This window comes from Pristis pectinata, chromosome 3, assembly GCF_009764475.1.
Source record: "Pristis pectinata isolate sPriPec2 chromosome 3, sPriPec2.1.pri, whole genome shotgun sequence".
Classification (NCBI taxonomy): Eukaryota; Metazoa; Chordata; class Chondrichthyes; order Rhinopristiformes; family Pristidae; genus Pristis; species Pristis pectinata.
The window spans coordinates 14,331,635-14,354,490 of NC_067407.1; the positions used below are offsets into that span (position 1 = coordinate 14,331,635).

Here is a 22,856-nt window from a genome sequence, read left to right on the forward strand (position 1 = left end):
GTTTCTGTATCTCCTGCCCAATAGTAGCTGTGAAAAGATGGCATGGCCCAGATAGTGGGGATCTTTGATAGATGTTGGCTTCTTGAGGCAGTGCCTCATGTAGATACTACCAATTGTGGGGAGGCATGTGCCTGTTATGTATTGGGCTGAGTCCACGACTCTGCAGCTTCTGACATTCCTGTACATTGGAATTACCATACCAGGCCACGATGCAACCAGTCAAGGTACTTTCAACAGTACATCTGTAGAAGTTTGTTGGAGTGTTCAGTGACATGCCAAACCTCCTGAGAAAGTAAAGATGCTGGTGTGCCTTCCTTGTGATTGCATCTATGTGCTGAGCCCAGGACAGGTCATCTGATATGTTAATACCCAGGAATTTAAAGCTGCTGACCCTCTCCACACATCCCAATGATGCTTCTGTCAAAATGTTTCCTTGGCCTGGATCATTTACCTGGGTTCTGGGACATAAGTGTAGGAGTTCTTCAGAACAGTGTTGTGAACCCAACCATCAGCTGCTTTATCAGTGACCTTCCTTGCATTGTAAGTTCAGAAGAGAGGATATTTACTGATGGTTGCAGTGCTAACTTTCATTCAGAACTCCTCATAAAATGGTCCAAGTAAGACTGGAAAACATTCAGGCTGGTAAGTGGTAAGTAACATTCATGCCGGACAATGACCATCTCCCACAAGAAAGTCCAGCCACTTTCCCCTTGGCATTCATGGCATCACCAATAACCAGAAAATTAGTTGGATAAGCTATATAAATAATATGGATGCAAGAAGAAGCTGGAAGGTTTTACAGTGGGTAACCCTCCAAAGCCTTTGAACCATCTCCAAGCCATTTTGGAATGTGATGGCATACTACCCTTTTACCTGGATGAGTGCTGCTTGGTAATATCTGAAACAAAACAACTCACCTGCTTGGTGCTCCATCTACCACTGTGAAAATGCCCTCCCTCCACCACCATCATGCTATGACTTTAGTGTGCTTCATCCACAATAGATAGTAAATTGTCTAGCTCTCTTCAATGGAACCTTCCAAACCTGCAACCACCTTCCACAATGAGAGCAAGTGTGGGAACACAGCCATTTGCAGATTCTCCTCTAACATACCATCCTGAACTGCTGAAGATGCTTCCAGCACTGGGTCAGATCCTCGGATTACCTACCACGAAGCACAGTGGGAGTACTTTTATGCAAAGTTCAGCAGTTCAAGAAGGCAGTTTGCCATCTTCACCTTGAGGGGTGGACAATTAATTCTGGCCTTGCCAGTATTGCCTGCAGGTAGTAATACAAAAAATTGTCTGGACTGCAAATGCAGAATTTCATGGATACACCATAGTAGTTGACCAGAGTGCATTTGAAGATCAAGAAAGGGTCTATATTCTATCTGATCCATCTTAAGGACACATTTGGTGTTATGCACTGGTTCCATTCCTTAAATTTAGAAATCATTGTATCCCAGTGAACTATTCCAAAGATTTTGAGGTACTCCAAAATCTTTGAAAAGAATACTCCAAAGGTACTCTAAAGATCAGGACTGCTTTGAAGAACTACTTTAAAGCAGTCCTGATGAAGGGTCTTGACCCAAAACTATTTATTTTCCTCCATAGATGTTGCCTGACCTGCTGAGTTCCTCCAGCATTTTGTGTGTGTGTGTGTGTGTTACTCCAAAGATTTTCTCAATTTTTCCCTTTTTTTTTACTGACTTCACAACTTGGATTCTCACCAGTGGGTTCATTCATCTAGCACCCATGCTGTCACTAGTTAAATGCTATTGCCCCTTGCCATTATTTAACCACAAATATTTTTGCTCTTCCTCAAGGGTGTATAGAACATATAACACCACAGCACAGTACAGGCTCTTCAGCCCACAATGTTGTGCCGACATTTTATCCTGCTCTAAGATCTATCTAACCCTTCCCTCCCACATAGCCCCCTATTTTTCCATCATTCATGTGTCTATCTAAGAGTCTCTTAAATGTCCCTAATGTATCTGCCCCCACAACCTCTGCTGGCAGTGTGTTCCATGCACCCACCACTCTCTGTGTAGAAAAAAAACTTGCCCCTGACGTGCCCCTTATACCTTCCTCCATTCACCTTAAAATTATGTCCCCTCATGTTAGCTATTGTTGCACTGGGGGGGGAAAAAAGTCTCTGACTGTCCAATTGAGATCTGCAGATCCATATCACTTGCAGTGCCAGCAGAGTGTATTTAGCAACACAAAGAAAAATGGACCGGCCACTTCTCTAAGTTGCTCCAATATTTGGTTAAGTCGTAGCACATTTAACTGCAGACTTGGCACCTCGGTTTGGTTAGCACACGTTGTTCTTCTGTGAAAAGGCCGTGCTTGATGCACAGCTCAATAGATGATACGTTAACTGTAGGCACTGACTGATGGAATATTACCCAAACCACAGACTACGAATTGATCCAGTTGACAATTGGATCCAAGTCAATTTCTTTGTAATTTGAAGCTTTGAAATTATTTTTTGTTTAATCAGTGGTGCTAGGGTTGGGGGAATACTGAATGCACTTTTCTGACCACTGAATTTTCTTGCCAAAAGTTAATACTATTGGTGAAGGATTGGATTTTGGAGATGTAGAAGCTTCTGTCTAAATTGTCACTCTGCCCACTACTTGGTGAAGACTGATATCATAAGCTCCTTTGGAAATTCCTAACCAAGCACATCATACACTGATCAGATGTTTTTACTCCAATTTGGCAGGTTGTGAGAAGTAATGTTCCCTAGTGATCTTTTATGGAGCCTTAACACTTCAGTGTATTTACTTGTGACTTGGATCTAGGCACAGACTTGTACATCCAAGTCAGCAGAGTACACGGTTAGGCACGGTAAATTTTGCAGACAGAATCATGGGGATACCAAGGGACACAGTTAAATCCATTGCCAAGGCACTGGTAAATAGAGTTCATTACAGAGGAATTGTGATGTCATGCATTTTGAATGATAAATTGGAATCCTTTTTGTAATGATGTGAAACTCTATGCTATGAAAGAACAAAGGAATTTGATTGTCTGCAGAAATCACTGCAATATAATGAGCAGATGCAAAAATAATTTTAAAAAATTACAGGCCTGGATTAAACTTGGAGGATGTGGCATGGTAACCAGTGGTGAGATAAAAGCAAGACAGTTGGAATTTGGAACAGTATACCAAGTTGTGGGGCCTCTTAGAAAGGTGGGGTGAAATGATAGTAGTGGAGAGGAGTGGTGTTGCCATGGTGATTCAGCCTGAAATCTCATCGCTGAAGAGGGAGGACATTGCAATATTTAAGAGGCATTTTGGATAGGCACATGAACAGGCAGGGAATGGAGGGATATCACCAACTTTTACTGATGCACCATAGAAAGCATCCTATCTGGATGTATCATGGCTTGGTACAGCAACTGCTCTGCCCAGGACCGCAAGAATCTGCAGAGAGTTGTGGACACAGCCCAGCGCATCACGGACACCAGCCTCCCCTCCTTGGATTCTGTCTTTACCTCTCAGTGAAGCAGCCAGCATAATCAAAGACCCCACCCACCCGGGACATTCTCTCTTCTCCCCTCTTCCATCGGGTAGAAGATACAGGAGCCTGAGGGCACGTACCACCAGACTTAAGGACAGCTTCTCCCCCACAGTGATAAGACTATTGAACGGTTCCCTTATACGATGAGATGGACTATGACCTCACGATCTACCTTGTTGTGACCTTGCACCTTATTGCACTGCACTTTCTCTGTAGCTGTGACACTTTACTCTGTACTGTTACTGTTTTTACCTGTACTACATCAATGCACTTTGTAGTAACTCAGTGTAACTGCACTGTGTAATGAATTGACCTGTACTATCGGTTTGCAAGACAAGCTTTTCACTGTACCTCGGTACAAGTGACAATAATATACCAATACATGCAGGTAGAATTAGTTTAAACTGGCATCATGGTCGGCACAGACATCATGGGTCGAAGGGCCCGTGCCTGGTCTGTATTATTCTGTGTTCTATATATTATGTAAATAGACAGCGGATAATTCTTAGGCAGAATTAAGGAATAAAAGAGGCTTTGAATGTTTCGGAATTATGCATGGGCCCTCCACTCGCATGTGATGTGACAGGATATACCAAAGCAGAAGTTAGATAAACTCAGCAAAAGCAGGATGGTTTCACTAAGAGATTTTTGCCATTCAGGCATATTGGGACAAGCAGATTAGTTTGTCTGGGCAGGAGTAAATTTCTGTAGAATGCTCTGGATAATTTTATGCAACAAAATGTACTACAACCAACAAGGAATCAGCCAGATCTAACAACCTAACAATGTGTGAACATCTATCTTGTGACTGTCACAACCTGAATCTGTGAAACAACTGCTAAGGTTCTAGAGTATGAAGAAGGCTTTCCTCTGAGTGATGAGACAAATTAACCATGGTAAACTGAGCACACCTCCAAATCAGAATCAGGTTTGTTATCACTGACTTGTATGACATGAAATTTGTTGTTTTTGTGGCAGCAGTACAGCGCAAAGACATAAAATTACTATTAATTACAAAAGCAATAAAAGAAATAATGAGCTAGTGTTCATGGAACTACAGTAGAGTAGTAGGAACTGTTCAGAAAAGGATTTGGTGTAATATTGGTATTGGTTTATTATTGTCACTTGTACTGTGGTCCAGTGAAAAACTTGTCTTGCATACCGTTTGTACAGATCAATTCATTGCACAGTGCATTGAGGTAGTACAGGGTAAAAACAATAACAGAATACAGAGTAGTGTCACGGCTACAGGGAAGTGCACCGCCGGTAGACAATAAGGTGCAAGGTCATAACAAGGAAAAGTTGTTGTCACGGCACCATGTCACTAAGCTCGCTATCTCCTTCCTGTACTCTGACTCGTTGTTATTTGAGATACGGCCTACTACAGTGGTATCATCTGCAAACTTGTAGATGGAGTTAGAGCAGAATCTGGCCACGCAGCCATGAGTATATGGGGAGTAGAGTAGAGGGCTGAGGACACAGCCTTGTGGAGTGTTGAGAATAATCGTGCTGGAGGTGCTGCCTATCCTCACTAATTACGGTCTGTTGGTCAGAAAGTCAGGGATCCAGTTGCAGAGGGATGTGTTGAGTTCCAGGTTTCGGAGTTTGGTGATGAGTTTGCTTGTAATTACAGTATTGAAGGCAGAGCTGTAGTCAATAAACAATAGTCTAACATAGATGTCTTTACTGTCCAGATGCTTCAGAGGTAAGTGTAGGGCCAGGGAGATGGGTCCACTGTAGACCTGTTTCAGCGGTAGGCGAATTGCAGTGGGTCGAGGTTGTCTGGGAGGCTGGAATTAATGCGTGCCATGACCAGCCTTTTGAAACACTTCATGATGGTGGATGTCAGAGCCACCATTCGGTAGTTATTAAGGCAGGTTACCTTGTTTTTCTTGGGTAACTGGATGATAGTGGTCTTAAAACAGGTGAGAACCTCAGGTTGAAACAGGGAGAGGTTAAATATGTCTGCAAATACCATTACCAGTTGATCAGCACAATATCTGAGGATATGGCCAGGGACACCATCCGGGCTAGATGCTTTCCTCTGGTTCACTCTCCGGAAGACTGATTTTATATCCTCCACGGTGACAGTGGGTTCAGTTGCATTGGAGGCTGTCAGGATGGGTGGTAACAATCCACTCCCCTTCTGTTCAAAACGCGCATAGAATGTGTTAAGCTCATCAGGAAGGGATGTGCAGTTGTTGACTATGCTGCCTGACTTCGTTTTGTAGCCCGTTATAGGATGTAAGCCCTGCCACAACTGACGGCTGGTCTGGGACTCTATTTTGAACTGGTATTGTCTCTTGGCATTCCTGATAGCTTTTCAGAGGTCGTATCTCGATTTCTTGTAAAGGTCAGGGTCACCTGATTGGAATGCAGCAGTCCTCGACTTCAGTAAGGAGTGGATCTCCGGTTCATCCGTGGTTTCCGGTTTGGGAACATCCGTATTGTCCTCTTTGGTACACAGTCCTCAACACACTTGCTGATAAAGTCCGTGATGGTGGTGACATACTCATCAAGGCTGGCAGCTGAGTCTTTGAACATGGACCAGTCCACTGACTCAAAGCAGTCACATAAGAGCTCATCTATTTCCTCAGACCGGCACTGTACGACTCTGTGTACTGGATCCTTCTGTTTAAGTTTCTGTTTGTATGCAGGGAGAAGGTGCACAGCCTGGTGGTCTGATTTACCAAAGTGAGGGCAAGGGGTGGCTCAGAAGCATCTTTGGTTGTATAGCAATGGTCAAGGGTGTTAGGGCCCCTGGTGGGACAGGATACATGCTGACAGTACTTTGGTAACACACTCTTGAGGTTGGCCTTATTGAAGTCACCTGCAATAATGAAGATGGCCTCAGGGTATCCTGCCTGTAGGTTGTTGACCACCGAGTATAGCTCATTGAGTGCAGACTTCATGTCCGTCTGGGGTGGGATGTAGACTACCATCAGGATAGCATACAAGTCTGTTTAGAGTTCTTGTTACCATAATAAAAATATATGGATGGCAGCATAAGACCAAGAAAATCCATCCAAAAAATTAAGCTCAGGTGCTAGACATGGGACAGGTGCAGAGGCAGGGTTACAAAGAGGAGCAATTGAGAAGGCAAAGGAAGAGATTTAAAAATAAACTGGAAGAATGATCAAAATTGGCACATTTTATGATTTTAAATAAGGGGAATATATAGGTGGCTAGAAGCTATAATTACCCCATAAAAATAGATAAGGGTGTTATTGTAAAAGACAATAAGAAAATAGTCATTGAACACATCCACGTTATGCCTCAGAATTTATAGTAGAAGAAGAGGCTAGTATTTCTGACGTCCCGGGGAAGCACTACTGGACTAACCAGAATTGGCCCAAGTAAAATAAAAAGTGATGAAGAAAATAATGACAATTCACTAGGACCTGATGATTTCCATCTCAAGATTTCAAAAGAATTGGGTAAGAATGCTGAAAGTGCTTTAAATATAATTTTTCCAATTGATCTCCATTGAGGAATCTTTCCACAGGCAAAATGGAACCATTAACATTTTTGAATGTATTTCAAGAAGTATCTGAATTCTTTCTGAGTAAATCTTTTAGAAACATGGAAACATAGAAAACCTACAGCACAATTCAGGCCCTTCGGCCCATAAAGTTGTGCCAAACATGTCGCTACCTTAGAAATTACTAGGCTTACCCATAGCCCTCTATTTTTCTAAGCTCCATGTACCTATCTAAAAGTCTCTTAAATGACCCTATCGTATCCGCCTCCACCACCGTTACCAGCAGCCCATTCCATGCACTCACCACTCTGAGTAAAAAAAAAACTTGCCCCTGACATCTCCTCTGTACCTACTCCCCAGCACCTTAAACCTGTGTCCTCTTGTGGCAACCATTTCAGCGCTGGGAAAAAGCCTCTGACTATCCACATGATCAATGCCTCTTATCATCTTATACACCTCTATTAGGTCACCTCTCATCCTCCATTGCTCCAAGGAGAAAAGGCCGAGTTCACTCAACCTGTTTTCATAAGGTATGCTCCCCAATCCAGGCAGCATCCTAGTAAATCTCCTCTGTACCCTTTCTATGGCTTCCACATCCATCCTGTAGTGAAGCGACCACAGTACTCCAAGTGGGGTCTGACCAGGCTCCTATATAGCTGCAACATTACCTCTTGACTCCTAAATTCAATTCCACAATTGATGAAGGACAATACACTCTATGCCGCCTTCACCACAGAGTCAACCTGTGCAGCTGCTTTGAGTGTCCTATGGACTCGGACCCCAAGATCCCTCTGATCCTCCACACTGCCAAGAGTCTTACCATTTAAAAAAAAGCATAAAAATTGTTATGATATTTGGGGGGGAGAAAAGCTTTTCTCCACAAACAAATTGCTGCTTTTATAGCTGTTGTTTTATTTCTGATTGTCCCAGTCTCTGAAATGTTCCACTGAGATTGTCTTGAATGATGATGAGCAGACAGTTAATTTAAGTGCTTTCTGCTTTGGTCTGATGCCTTTATGATCTAAAAATGGCACATTGTAGCTTCACCTATTTTCTCGAAGGGCTGTGAAAGCCTGTGGTTTAATACTTTTATTTATCCATGGTTAGCTTTAAGGGTATGCTTTGAAATTTTTTTTTCCAGGTTGGAAATGTCAAATACTAGGGGACATAGTTTTAAGGTGAGAGGAGAAAATTTTAAAGGAGATTTGCGGGGCAAGTTTTGTTTTTTTTTCTACACAGTTTGGTAGGTGGCTGGAATAGGCTGCCAAGGGAGGGAATAGAAGTAGAGACAATAGCAATGTTTAAGAGGCATTTAGACAGACACATGAACTGACAGGGAATGGAGGAATACCAACCATGTGGAGGCTGATGAGATTAGTGTACATTGGCATCGTGGTCAGCACCAATATGAGAGGCTGAAGGGCCTGTTCCTGTGCTGTACTGTTTAATGTTCTATATTTTTGAAGAATGCCAGTTCTTTTTACACCCTATCTTTGAGATTTAATTTTTACAGTTTTTAAACAGTTTCTGCTTCCCAATTGTCACGGTTGAGAATTTTTAGCAACAGCTGAAGATTGAAGTGTTTTCATGGAATGTGTCTGTTTGTATTGCTGAGGATAGAACAGCATGGGTTTGAGCCTTGGGATGATATTTTTGCCAAAAGAAATTGAATATGATGTTAGCTTCATTTACAGCAGAAATAATGGAGCCACATATAAGTGCCTATGAATTGAATTGTGGTCTCTTTGTTTAGAATTCGCTGAAACATAAATGCACTAATTACTGAGAGAGATTTAAAATGTACGTGAAACACTGTCTCAGTTTGTCCTGTTTCTCATTTGCTTTTATTTTAATTTACAGCCTGTTATTGGCATGCAGCAGTCAATTGTGGAATGTCTGCAAATATCTCACTCTGTCGGAATTGATGCTCTTTACAACTCTTGCATGAGGTAAGATGATTTATATTGTGATGTGAAGCTGCAGGTGCCTGCTGGAACCTTTTTAAAAAATGAATCTGTTCCAAAATTATTATTTTTTTTTTGCAGATGGATTACCAAATATTTTGTGAAATGTTGGTCTGGAAGGGAATTTTCTTGTCTTCCAGCAGAACTACAGAAAGCTTGTTACGTCTCAGTGGTCCATTCATTAGTAAGTCACGTAAATCAACAGTTTTTTTCTGCGTGGCAGTGTAATTTTAAAAGCTATTTCTAGTGACATCAACATTCCCATCCAGAATGGAGGTGCTTGAAAGAGGGAAATTTACCTGGTAACCTGAAGCTCGCATAACTAAAGATGACTGGGATTGATTTTCATAGTTATAGAGTCACAGAGCATTGAAACAGGCAATTCAGCCCACTATATTCATGCTGACCACTGCGCACCCATCTGTATAAATCCTGTGTTCCAGCAGTTGGCCCATGCCAAGGTGATTCAAGTCTAGACACATCTTAAATTCTTTCAGTGACTCTGCCTCTGCCATTCTTGGGCAAAGTATTCCAGATACCACTTCTAGGTGAAAAAGGTCCCCCTCTAAATCTCTTTTCCCCTCTGAATCTGTGTCCTCTATTTTAACATTTACATTGTACATCTACTACTCTTTTTGCTGAAAACTAGATTTTTTTTTATTGGAGTTTCCATTGGGAGTTCTGTTTGTTGTTGTACATAGGGACAGTTCATAAATAGGCACTTGCTGCAGTAAAAGCCAAATATTTAAGATGCTGGAAATCTGAAATTAAAAAATGTTGGAAGTGCTTAGTATTAGAGAGAGAAAGAGGTAACATTTCAGGTTGATAACTTTTCACCACGGCTGGTAAACCAGTTGGTGACCCACAGGGACCTTTACTAGGACCTCTGCACTTTGATTTTTATAAACGACTTGGATGTGGAAGGGCGGGTTAGTAAGTTTGCTGATGACACGAAGGTTGGTGGTGTTGTGGATAGTGTAGAAGATTGCCGTAGGTTACAACAGGATATTGATAGAGCGCAGACCTGGGCTGAGAAGTGGCAGATGGAGTTCACCCCGGATAAGTGTGAAGTGATACACTTGGGGAGATTGAATTTGAAGGCAGAATACAAGGTTAATGGCAGGAGTCTTAACAGTGTGAAGGAACAGAGGGATCTTGGGGTTGAGCTTCCACATCCTTCCTATAATGAGGCAACCAATTCTGGAAGGATGTGGAAGCTTTAGAGAGGGTGCAGAGGAGACTTACCAGGGTGCTGCCTGGATTGGAGAGCATGTCTTGTGAGGATAGGTTGAGTGAGCTAGGGCTTTTCTCTTTGGAGAGGAGGATGAGAGGTGACTTGATAGAGGTGTACAAGACGTTAAGAGGCGTAGATCGAGTGGATAGTCAGACTTTTTCCTAGGGTGATAATGGCTAACACGAAGGGACATAATTTTAAGGAGATTGGAGGAAGATATAAGGGGTAAGTTTTTTTTAAACACAGAGTGGTGGGTGTGTGGAACGCACTACCAGCAGAGGTTGTGGGGGCAGATACATTAGGGACATTCAAGAGACTCTTAGATAGCCACATGAATGATAGAGAAATGGGGTCTATGTAGGAGGGAAGGGTTAGATAGATCTTGGAGCAGCATAAAATGTAGGCACAATATTGTGGGCCGAAGGGCCTGTACTGTGCTTTTATGTTCAATGTAAGAGAACAGCAGAAATCTAGTAATCTTTTCCTATTTGTAGGTTTCTCTCTTAAGTGGACTGATTTCTACAGATCTGGCTCACTTCCAGTTTATTGGCTGATAGTTGTAAATTCAAAGCCTGTCCTGTGCGGTTTCCATTGTTTATGTGACTGATACTGCTGACTGACCTCTGCTTCGGTTTGGGTCAATCCTCCATTGATTTTAGTAAAGTCAATGGGACTGGACCATTCTTTTAACTGTAGCAACATTAGAAAATTACTGGAACATTGAGAGTTGTTTCAAAAGTGATACCATGAGGAGTGGAATCCCAGGGAGTGGGAATGTGTTTATTTTGAGCCATATTGGACCTTAAGATGCATAGAGACACAGGATACTGCAGATACTGGAATCCGTAGCAACACAAAGCACTGGAAGAATTTAGCAGGTCAAGCAGTATCTATGGGGGGGGAAATGAATAGGTGGAGAGAACAGCATCATCCAAAATGATTTCTTATTCCATTCCTTATGTACAGGTGTTATTTCATGTTCCATTTTCGACAAATGTCATCAGCTCTTTGGATTGGCTTCTAACTGGGAGCCTTGGCAATGGGATGTGGCTGTGACATGAGAGCCAAACCCATATCTGTCCTTATCCAATCTCTATATCTTCAACTCTGGACAAGCAATCCCTAGCTGATTCATTTGAATTTGTCTCTCCTTTCTCCCACGTCCTCAGCCCCTCTCCCCTCTGCCCCACCAAAGAAGAAAGACACTAGACATGGTATCCATTTCAAATTGCTTTACTTCCTGCCTCATCTTACAGTAAGCCTGCATCTACCCAAGTAGAGCATGACTAATCCAAAGTTGGACATCTTCGTATGAAGCCAAGCTGCCTTTGCCCAATGAACTGTCAGGATGCTGTGATTATTTTGTTGTGCTTGTTCTTTTGGTACCTTTTATTGGCAATCAAGGATGGAAAATATTTAAAGATTGCCCAAAAAAAAAACCAGAGCTGTTCTGTGTAAAGTTCATCCAGACTGTTCCCTGTTTTAATGGAATTTCTGAAAGCAACTTTCCATTCAGTCCGTATGCTGATTGGTGTGGCTGAACTTTTGAACTGCCAAAATTAATGAACCAGAATGCTATATATTCATGACTTTGAGGAGGATGGAAGGAAAGAAAGACAATTATACTGTTTATAAGGGAAAACTTCCACCAGGGATAAGAAATGCTCAGCAGGTCGGGTAGCATCTGTGGTAAGAGAACCAGAGTTAGTGATTCAAGTCAATGACCTTTAATATTATGAAACATTAACTCCTCAGTCCAGTTATTTGACCTGCTGAGTGCTTCCTGCATTTTCTCTTTTAAATTTCCAGCAATGACAGTTTTTGTTTTTTGACTTCTCCTGAGTGTGGACCTGTGTACAGTCAGTTTGTTCACTTTGATCCTTTGGGCATCTATCTGACGTGTGTATGCCTTTCAAGATCCTGACTTTCATTTGCCTTGCTGTTCAAACAAGTGTTAAAACAGAAATGTGCTAAAGAGCCCAATCCCTTGGGAATCTTTAATGGCTATGAATGTTCTCCACAGGGGACAATCTTTACTGCTATTGTGAGCATTCATCATCTGATGAGAATTTATCCCCTACCACCCCCCACACACTTTCTGGATCTTGTGAGTGGAAACCCATTAAATCAGGCTAGTAATTGTGGAACCTGTGACAAAACTAAGTATTTTATTAGGTACCCCTGTCATAGATCATTTTCAATCTATTATTAAATTAATTTTATCACCAAAGGGGTAGCTTGACACAACAGTGGAAGATTTGTCTAACTTAGCCAGTGATCACTGAGCGATGGTCACCCTGATTTTGGACCACAAAAGTACTTCTGCTCAGAGAGTGGTGACGAGAGATTCCAGAAAAAAGGAATAAAGGAACTGAGTTGAGTTCCAAGCATACGTTGAAGAGGATCCTCTGTGCCTCCTGGACACTACGTTTTTTCAAAAGTTAAAAGGATTACACTGGTTCCCAGAAATTACAGTGAGAGGTGAATATTGTAGAGCTCATCGGATAGTATTCCAGTCCCAATCCCAATAAGGTGCTCTCTGACTCCTATGGAACTAGGCACAGAGACCAGTTGTTGGGAGATTACCTAGGTTTATCAGTAAGTTTGTGATTTCTTCATTTTATCCATTTGATTTTCCTATAATATTTAAAGTTGTAGGTGAGGGTGTGTCATGGACATTGCATTGAGTAGGGTTTCACTGGAAAGTAATGAAGTGTTGATAACCTGAACCATTAGGTCTGTTTCACTCTCCAGACATGCTGCATTGTTTACTGATATTTTCTGTTTTTATTTAGAAGAAGGTCAGTGGGCTCAAACTTTTATTTGCATGGAAATGTAATTGAGGAAGAAAGGATTTTGTGTAAAGGAATTGTTGCATTGTACAAAATTTGTTTAAGGAGGAACAATATTGACCAGTTTCTGTTGGGCATATTTGATAATTATAATATGAGTGAAAATCCACAAGAACTCTTCTAAAGATAGATGCAAGTAACCACCTATAGAAGGTTATCAAAAAATTACAGGGGGTCTTAATCAACTGAGTAAGTGGGTTGAGGAATGGCAAATGGAGATTAATATGGATAAGTGTGAAGTGTTGCATTTTGGAAAGTCAAGTCAAGGTAGACTTTCACAGTGAATGGTAGGGCCCTGGGAAGTGTTGTAGAACAGAGAGACCCTGGAGTTCAGGTATATGGTTCCCTGAAAGTGGAGTCAGAGGTAGACAGGGTGGTGAAGAAGGCTTTAGGCATGCTGGCCTTCATCAGTCAGGGCACTGAGTATAGAAGTTAGGAGGTCATGGTGCAGTTGTACAGGATGCTGGTGAGGCTGCACTTGGAGCATTGTGTTCCGTTTTGGTTATCCTGCAGTAGGAAAGATGTTATTAAACTGGAAAGAGTGCAGAAAAGATTTACAAGGATGTTGCCAGGATTTGAGGGACTGAGTTATATGGAAAGGTTGGACAGGCAAGGACTTTTTTTCCTTTGAGTTGTATAAAATCATGAGCACCATTAACAGTGAATGCACAGTCTTTTTCCCAGGACTGGGGAATTGAGAACTAGAGGGCATAGGTTTAAGGTGAGAGGGAGAAAGGTTTAATAGGAACTTGAGGGGCAACTTTTATTTTAGAGGACGGTACATATGTGGAATGAGCTGCCAGAGGAAGTGGTTGAGGCAGGTATGATGACAACTTTTAAAAGACAGTTGGACAGATACATGGATAGGAAAGGTTTAGAAGGTTATGGGCCAAACATGGGCAAATGGGACAAGCTTGGATGAGCGTCTTGGTGGGCATGGACCTGTTGGGTTGAAGGGTCTGTTTCCATGCTGTATGACTGTGTCAAAGACTGCCAGGAAAAACTTATTTTCAGGTTTTACTTGGTCAACTGTAAAGTGGGATATAATACAATATAACAATGGAAGTAAAGATCAACTGATCTGATTATGCAGTAAGTGTTTAAATCCATTTTATTTCCTTAAAAAAAGCAAATGTCAGTGAATTAGGTTTGTTCCTTAAATCTCCAGTGTTAGAAAATCCATTTATAATTGCATGGCATAACTGACAGAGAAGTAGTGAAGATTTATTACCTGATCTGCTTACAGCTTGCACAGTATTCTGACTGTCCATGCACTCAGCAACCAGTAACTGTTTGATCTCTGGCAGTTTGGTTTGGGGACAGGATGTACAGTGAAGGAAGGGAATGAAGGGTGGTCTTTCATGTGAAGAATAGTATGTAATTGAATGTGCAGCTCAGCGTTTCCCTTTCATAGAAAAGCTGCAGGGGATTGGGGAGAGAATTAGATGCTATTGTGAATATCATAATGAGAGGGCCATTCAGCCCAGGAGATCTGTGCTATCTTGCTTTGAAAGAGTTGTTCAGTTTAGCTCCCCTTCCCTAGCCTTTTTTACATAACCCTGCAGACTGATCCTCTCCAAGCACATCTAATTTCCTTTAGAAAGTTGCTATGATATCTTCTTCCACCATCCTTGAGTACATTCTAGAGCCGAACACTTCTCATTTCCCTCTGGTGGTTTTGCCAGTTGTTTTATGCCTGATTCCTGGTTACTGTCGGATCCGGTTGTTTTTGAATCCACAGGTTCTTTCAGGAGTCCAGGAATGAGTTGAAAACAACCTGGTGCTTCACAAAGTTTTTTTGGAAAAGTTTAAAACAGAAACAGTCGCAGAGCACATGGCACTAGCTTTACTACGAGGAGATGGGCCAAGATAAAGGAACTAAAAATGAGCTAGGGCCGGGGGGAAGAGAGCAAGAGAGAGCAAGCGAGAGATTAACAAAAAAGACACCTTTTATACCCGAGAGAAGAAGTACTCCTTAGCTAATCATAGTCCAATCAGAAAACCTGTTGGATGCCTGTTGCGAAACCAACTAATGAGAAAACACATATTCACCTGATGGACGAATCAATAAGCTAAGAAGCGGCCATTCCTTGTGCAGCCACTTGAGGTGTATTAGACACTATACATGTTTTTAAAAAAAATGACTTAAAGCAGTCGAATCCAACATTACTGATCTACTCATGAGAGGCAAAAAAAAAAGCACCCAGCCTGTCTAACATCATCTGTCAGAGATAAACAGAGTTGATGTTTCAGGAACAGTTTCTTCCTTCTCACAGTAATAAACACCACATAACTCTGAATATGTTGGGTCTCTGCTTAACCTGCTGTGCTCTAAGGAGAATAATTGCAATTTGTGCAATCCCTCCACATAACTGGCATCCAATTCTTTGTGTCACCTTGCTCTGTACCTTCTCCAGTACCTGAACACCATTCCTAAAATGCAGTGCTCAGAAGTATACACAATACACCAGCTTCAATGTAACCAATGGCTTCTAAAGGCTAAACGTGACATTATTTTTGTTTTATGATGTAAAAAGCCTCGTATTTCCTTTTGATTCCTAACCATTAACTTTTTCTGCAACTTTCAAAGATGCAGTGAAAATGTACACTTTCAGCTCTTACACCTTTGAACTTGTACCGTTTTGGTTATTCTGTCTTTATTGTTTTTCTCAGTTTGCACCACTGAGTAAAAAATGTGGAAAAACATGTAGGGTATGTTGATTGGTGGGATTCTGCTGCATTCAGTAAGATCACGGCTGATTCTCCACCTTGCACACTGTCCTGCCCTTCCATTATACCCCTTGATCGCCTTTGTCTAAACTTCTGTTGATCTCTGTACTCAACAATTGACCAGCCATGGGCATAGGGAACTCCAAAGATCCATAACCTTCTGAGTGAAAATGTTTCCCTCTTATTTCATTCCCAAATTGCCAACTTCTTATCCTGAACTTGTCACCCTCATATTATACTTTCCATCCAGAGGAAACATCCAGATTAAGTTACCTCTATGTATCTGCCTATCTCACCAATCTCCATCATCTGTTCATGTCCTCCTCAAGTCTGCTACTCCCCTGCTCAGTCTTTACTGTGTTGCCAAGTTCTGTATCATTGCCAATGTTAACACTGTACTCAGTATGTCCAAATTCAAGTCACTTTCTATGCATCCAGAAAAGCAATAGTTTTATGAGTATCCCTGGATGATGATTGCATACTGTCCTTCAGTCAGGTTAAAAAAAAGCATCTATTCACCACCACTTTCTCTCTCCTGTCCCTTAGCAAACTACATTGCCAGGTTACCTTATTTCCCACGTGCTCTGCTTTCCAAATGTCAAATGTCCCTCTCGTTACTTCATCGAACTCAATTGATCAAAAGTTATTAATCCATAATAAATCTATGTTGGAAGTTCTTCATTAAGCAGGCTTCGCCATGTGGAAATCAAATTTGCCTTTGAGTATGGTTTCAGTATTTTGTTAATATGAGAATGATTTGCTTTGTGTAATCAGCCTTATCCCTATTATCCTTTTAGACAGGGGTGCAGTCTTTATAGGTGCAGATATAATTCGTAGCCAAGAAGGATTAAATGATTATGCTCGGAACTTCTGCAATCTTCACTCTAGCTTCTTCCAGCATCCCATCTAGAACTAGCATCTTCTTAACCCATTGATGCTAATTGGTTTAGCTCCTCATTTCTGTCTTGTTTATCCAGTACCTCTGCTCAACTTCCCCAAACAAGTACACACTCCCTCTTCTACAGCCACATTAACTTCACCATCTTTAGTGGAAACAAATGCAAAGTATTGATTCACTGCCTCAGTCAGGCCCCCCTCACACAAGATTGGTGTTTTTGTATTCCTAAATAGAACCATTCTTCCTTTTCGCACATTGATTGCAATTTTTGCATTCCCTTGTCTATTACCCACTAAACTTTACTCGGTCCTTCTCTTTGGTCCTTTGTCCTCTCTATATTCTGCTGGGTTTTGTACCATTGCTAAACCTGATAACACAATAAAAACAGGAATTTATGATATCTGTGGAGCTCTATCCTTTGGATACCCCTTTGTTCCTCATCAGATTAATCTGTGGTTTGTATCTGGAGAATCTCCATCCCAAAGGCTTCCTATTATCTATTTGCTGCTTTTTCATCCGTTTCTCTGTCTTCCATTTGGGTGATTTTTTTTTCGTAGCTAATTCAAACCTGATAATGTGTGATCACTATCCCTGTGTGATCTCCAGAAGCACATTTCCCTTCCATGCATCATTTTTTAGCACACATCTAGCTTCCTCAGTGGGCTTAAGTTTACTGGCAACACACGAGATGCTGGAGGAACTCAACAGGTCAGGCAGCATCTATGGATGGAAATGGTCAGTCAACGTTTGGGGTTGAGACAGTGTATCTAGACTGAAAGATAGTGGGGCGGTCGCCAGTGTAAAAGAAAAAAGTGGAGGAAAGGGGTGAAGCAAGAGCTGGCGGGTGAGGGGTGGGGTGATGGGCAGATTGGGGGGGGGGTGGGGAGTGGGGGGGAAGAGATCAGAAATAGCACCAGAAGCCAGGAGGTGATGGGCAGAAGTGACAAAGAGCTGAAGATGATGAAATCTGATTGGGGAGGAAGAAGGAGCATGGAATGGGGGAGGGAGGTGGGAGGGCATAGTGGGGGAGGGGAATCAGTGGGAGGAGTGTGTGTGGGTGATGGGCAGGTGGAGGAGGGGAAAGAGACACGGTGATGGGGAAATCCAAATGAATAAATTTGGGAACTCTTGCCTTCCTGACTCTTCGCACTATTCCCCCACCCTGGTCTATATTGGGATAGCTGCAATTCTACTGATCTTGGTCAAGTTTCAAAGAAATTTAAAATTACAGATTTGAATGGCACAGTGGTGCAGTCGCCTCACAGCTCCAGTGACCTGTGTGGAGTTTGCATGTTTTCCCTGTGATCATATGGGCTTCCCTGTGTGCACGAGCTTCCTCTCTCATCCCAAACACCTGCTGATTAGTAGCTGCTGTATACTGCACCTGGTAGGAAAATTGATGGGAGTTCATGGGCATCTGAGAGAATAGATTACAGGGAAATAAATGAGGGAATGGGACTGATGGGCTGAATAACCTCCAATATCGTAAGAGATGAGATTTCTCCTTCCTCCCTCTTGCTTTTCAAAGTCTTTCGATCTCTAGTTTTATTATTCCTTTGTCGAGCTGTAATATTATCCTTAATAATCCCTCCCTTGTCCTGTTTTTTTTATATAGAAAAATATATCTAATTCCAAAGAAAGTTTAGATGTTGTTTGATCTGTTTTTGCTGATGCCTCTTGATATTTTCAAAATCCTAAATTTGAAGGCCAAAGGTCCTTTTAAAGACAGAAATTGTATTGAAGTCCACAGTTTTTCTTTAAGACTTTTGGCCCACTTTGATTAGGAGTTCACCCATGTGACTGGTGCCTTCTCTTGAACACTGCAGAATGTGGAGAGTGTGGTTTCGGTGTTGCTGGAAAGTGACCGTCTGTTGTGGAGCCTTCCTGAAGTGAAGTGGTCGGAGCAAGCAGTTGCCTTGACAAAAGAGTTACAAGATGAATGCATCAAGTTAATTGTGCCAAATTTCCTTGAGGTGATCAAAAATGAAAGCCTCCTCCTCCTGCTGAAGGTAGGATCCATTTTCTCCCAATCATGTGCAAAAAAAAATTCCTTTGGATTCCATTAGGTTGTCAAAATATTCTGAAAACAGAGTTTGTCTTTTACACATCCAGTGGTGTGATGGTTAAAGTCAAGGTGAGATTAGGCAAAAAAAACCCTTGCTTTTATGATTCATGACTTCAGGCTGTACCAAACCTGATGTAGTACTTTCATTGAAATGCAGGGAAAAGTACACAAAGCCCCACAAACAGTGAGAAAATAATTAATGAGATCATCTGCTTTATTTCTGTTAGTTGAGGGATAATTATCAGCATTTAACATGATCACCTGCCTTTCTAATTGTGCTAAGGGGTGCTGGCACTCACTGGAGAAGGCCAGCAGATCCTCGGTTTAATACTTCAAAAGATATGGCATTCCCACTGTACTGGACTGCAGTCTCAACCTAGATTACGGCCTCCAGTCTCTGAAATGAAGTTTAAACCTAACTCCTGCTGAACCAAGGCAAGATGAGCCAAGGTTAATGCCAAAAATTGCTCTCCTTGTCTCTAAAGAAAATTGTGACCACAATTATTCATCTAAACAGCAGCTTGAAATTCCCTAAAAATTGGTATTCCCAATCTCAGCACTTTACTCCACTGGGTTCTACATGTTGTTATGTAGTTCACTGGAGGTGATGAGGAAAATTTGAGAGAGCTTTTTCCCAGGTGACAATGGCTAGCACAAGGGGACATAATTTTAAGGTGATTGGGGGAAGGTATAAGGTGGGTGTCAGGGGTAAGTTTTTTTTTACACAGTGGTGGGTGCATGGAATGCACTACCGGCAGAGGTTGTGGGGGAAGATACATTAAGGACATTTAAGAGACTCTTAGATAGACACGTGAATGATTAAAAAAAAATTGGGGGGCCTATGTGGGAGGGAAGGGTTAGATAGATCTTAGAGCAGGATAAAATGTCAGCACAACATTGTGGGCCGAAGGGCCAGTACTGTGCTGTAGCGTTCTATGTTCTTGCCCACTCTGCTCGTGCAGCTTTGAACCAGATGTATGAAGAAGTGTTGGAAGCCTGTGAACAGATCACTTGGCTGGAATCCTTCAAGCAAGAGAAAGAAAGAAAACGCTTGAAATAAAGCAGAGGGAAATGGTGTCTTTTGCTTTGATATTTCATTCTGAATTTATGTAATCATTACAGTAGGTTTACATTCCCAATCTGTTATTTTGAGATAGTAATTGTTTACTGGATGCTGAAGTTTTCCCTAGAGGGAAAATTATCTTTGACCCTACAACAGAATTGTCAAAAGTTGTGGATTCTTCTGGAGATATTGCTTGTCCTTCAGCCAAATATGGAAATGAAGGAAATTTGATGGAAATTTTCCATAAAACATGGAGCTTTGTTGCCCTTGACCTCAGAATAAATTGCATAACAAGCCTTTGAAAAACCATCTATTCAGAACTTGCAGAATGAAAAGTGATGCTGTTGTGTTATTGAGATTGGGTCTGGACCCATTCAGGATTGAATTGAATTTGTTTATTATTGTCACTTGTACTGAGGTACGGTGGAAAAACTTGCATACCGTTCATACAGATCGATTCATTACACAGTGCATTGAGGTAATACAAGGTAAAACAATACAGAATACAGAGTAAAGTGTCACAGCTACAGAGAAAGTGCAGTGCAGGTAGACAATAAGGTGCAAGGTCATAACGAGGTAAATTGTGAGGGAAGAGTCTAATTCAGTAAAGATCAGAGGAATACAAACACTCATTGCTGATTACAAGAATTGCAAGATGCATAATTTTAATTTATGATGTCAGTATATGTGAGAGCCATTTATGCTTTTAAGATGTGTGCAATGGGAGCCAGCTGTATGGGGGAGGTGATTTAAAAATTTGACATAGTCACAAGTTTAAGTCTTTAAGCTGAATTTCTGTGTGTTTTTCTGTGAGAATTTCTGCCACTAATGAATGGTTTATACTTATTTATCTGTTTTAACATTTGAGGGAGAGCAAGCTATAACCTACTAGGAAGGGAAACCTGCATTGTTTATCGGAAGAGGAGAATCATATTGAATCTGCTCCATATCCTGGAGTGGTGGGATTACAAATCACCATGACATTTGGTCATACAGCAGAGGGGCTCTTTGGCGCATCAGTCCATGCTGATTGTCAAGCACCTATTTGCACTAATTCCATTTTTAATCTCTCCACATTCACTCCAAACTCTACTACTCTACAGACTAGGGAAATTTACAGCAGCCAGTTAGTCTACTAACCTGCATGTCTTTGGGATGTGGGAGGAATTGGGACACCTGGAGTAAACCCATGCACTGCCAGTGAAGGTATGCAAACTCTGCACAGACAGCACTGGAGGTCAGGATTGAACCCAGGTCACTGGAGCTGTGAGGCAGCAGCTCTACTGCAGGCAAGCGATTGCAACAAAGCTTGGCTTTATCTCTGGTCCACTGCATACAGGCAGTTTTGAGATGGGATAAACCTTGTGATTCTGAGGATACACGCAGTCAGTTAGTACTATGAGATTTCTTTTCCTACATGCTGTCCAGGAAGGCTTTGGTTATATATATCTTTGCACTTGCTGCCCTTGATCATGTTTCACAATTGATGCTGGGTTGGGCACATATGCAAACGACAGCAATTTATTAGAAAAAAAAATGCATGCATCATTTAACATAGAGCTCGGAAACCAATTTCAAATAGTTGATTTGTACAAGATGAAAAACCTTACTGGCAGCCTGTAAGGTTTTCATCTCTCACTGTGGTTTTGTGTGAATGTTTGCATGTACATGTTTTGGCAGCGAACAGATGGATACAGGTCTCCCGCTGACAAACTGCTCAACTTACCAGAGCAACTACGCTTTATCACATATTTAAAATTGGCAGAAATGTATGAAAATAACAAGCAACCTCAAAACTTAAAAGTGCACACATTTGGTTGTGGGGGTGGGTAAGGAGGAGGAAGAGAAGCCACCTTTTACATTTTTTTTAACAAAAAAAGATTGAAAGAGGAAAGCTATGGTAAGCAAAACTGATTCTTACAAATTATATCAAAATGCTCAGTGGCGAGGTATTTGCAGCCTTGAATTCTACTGCACAGTATAAACAGATATGCATTCATTCCCAAGGTTCTTCATACAAGGAGATGTCAATCTTCTGCCATTGCACTGAGTGAAAGTAACAAGCAGAAAGCAAACACTCCACCAAAAGATGTGTAAAACATTTCAGGCTGTTTCTGTACATGGCGGTGCATTCAGAGGATTGAGAATAAGGTTTGGGAGCAGGTTCTCTCGCTGCCTATTGGGGGTGGATAATCCAGGCACGTAGGAAAAGAATGTAAAATAATTTCTGACTCGTGCGAGAAGTCAAACTTAATTTCATTCAAAGAAGCTGGTCTTGATAAAATGGTGGTTAAAAAAAAATGCATCATATTTACTGTCTCGGTATCATGGTTCATAAACTTACATGTTTAAATATTAATTGTACTGGAGCTGCTTTTGATTAATTACACAACAAAGCTGCTTTTGATTAATTACACAACAAGGACTGCATGACACTGGGGAAATAGATTTCTAATCTGGAGGTGAATTCTTTCAGCTCATGAATGTAAATATAATATTGCAGAAGTTCTGTACCTAGTTTTACCCATTATGCGGATGATATTTGTACCAGGTGTGAATGTACAGCAGCTGATCTGTTTTAAGGGCTCTGTAGTTTCTCTGCATAATCTATGTTATCAGAAACATGCCAAATACAAATGCAGTTTACAGAACAGGTTATCTTGGTCTCAAGTTCTCTTTGGGGGACGGGGGAAGCAAACTGTAAGTAGAGCGATTGAGAAGCACGCCTGTCCTTGTAGTTCAGTTCTTTGTGCTAAATAGTCTGCATATGTGGTGTGCAGAATTTATCTCATTTGTTACTTAACATACTTTTGCAGAGTAAATGATATGTTTGTGTACAGGTAGTTAAACAAGGCCCTTTTTCCACAAATGCTAAAATATCTCAATTTTCCAGACACAAAGAATGAGCAGAACTCCATACTTGGTTCAAAGAATTTTTGGAGCTATTGAACAAAATATCACAGTATCAGAAGCTTGCTTGCTCTTTACGGCTGTGGACCTGCTGAAGAGCCAAATAGCTTATGAAGAGGTGGTAAGT

The 22,856-nt window shown here is 41.4% G+C and overlaps 1 protein-coding gene across 1 annotated transcript in view; it reads left to right on the forward strand.

The window, feature by feature from the left end:
• Window positions 1–22,856, forward strand: part of btbd8 (BTB domain containing 8) — a 95,030-nt gene that overhangs the window by 45,081 nt on the left and 27,093 nt on the right. Inside the window, exons 9-12 of the mRNA XM_052013232.1 lie at window positions 8,874–8,962; window positions 9,059–9,161; window positions 18,518–18,700; window positions 22,713–22,850. Coding sequence (XP_051869192.1) covers window positions 8,874–8,962; window positions 9,059–9,161; window positions 18,518–18,700; window positions 22,713–22,850 — 513 coding nt within the window. The remainder of the gene's footprint in view (window positions 1–8,873; window positions 8,963–9,058; window positions 9,162–18,517; window positions 18,701–22,712; window positions 22,851–22,856) is intronic.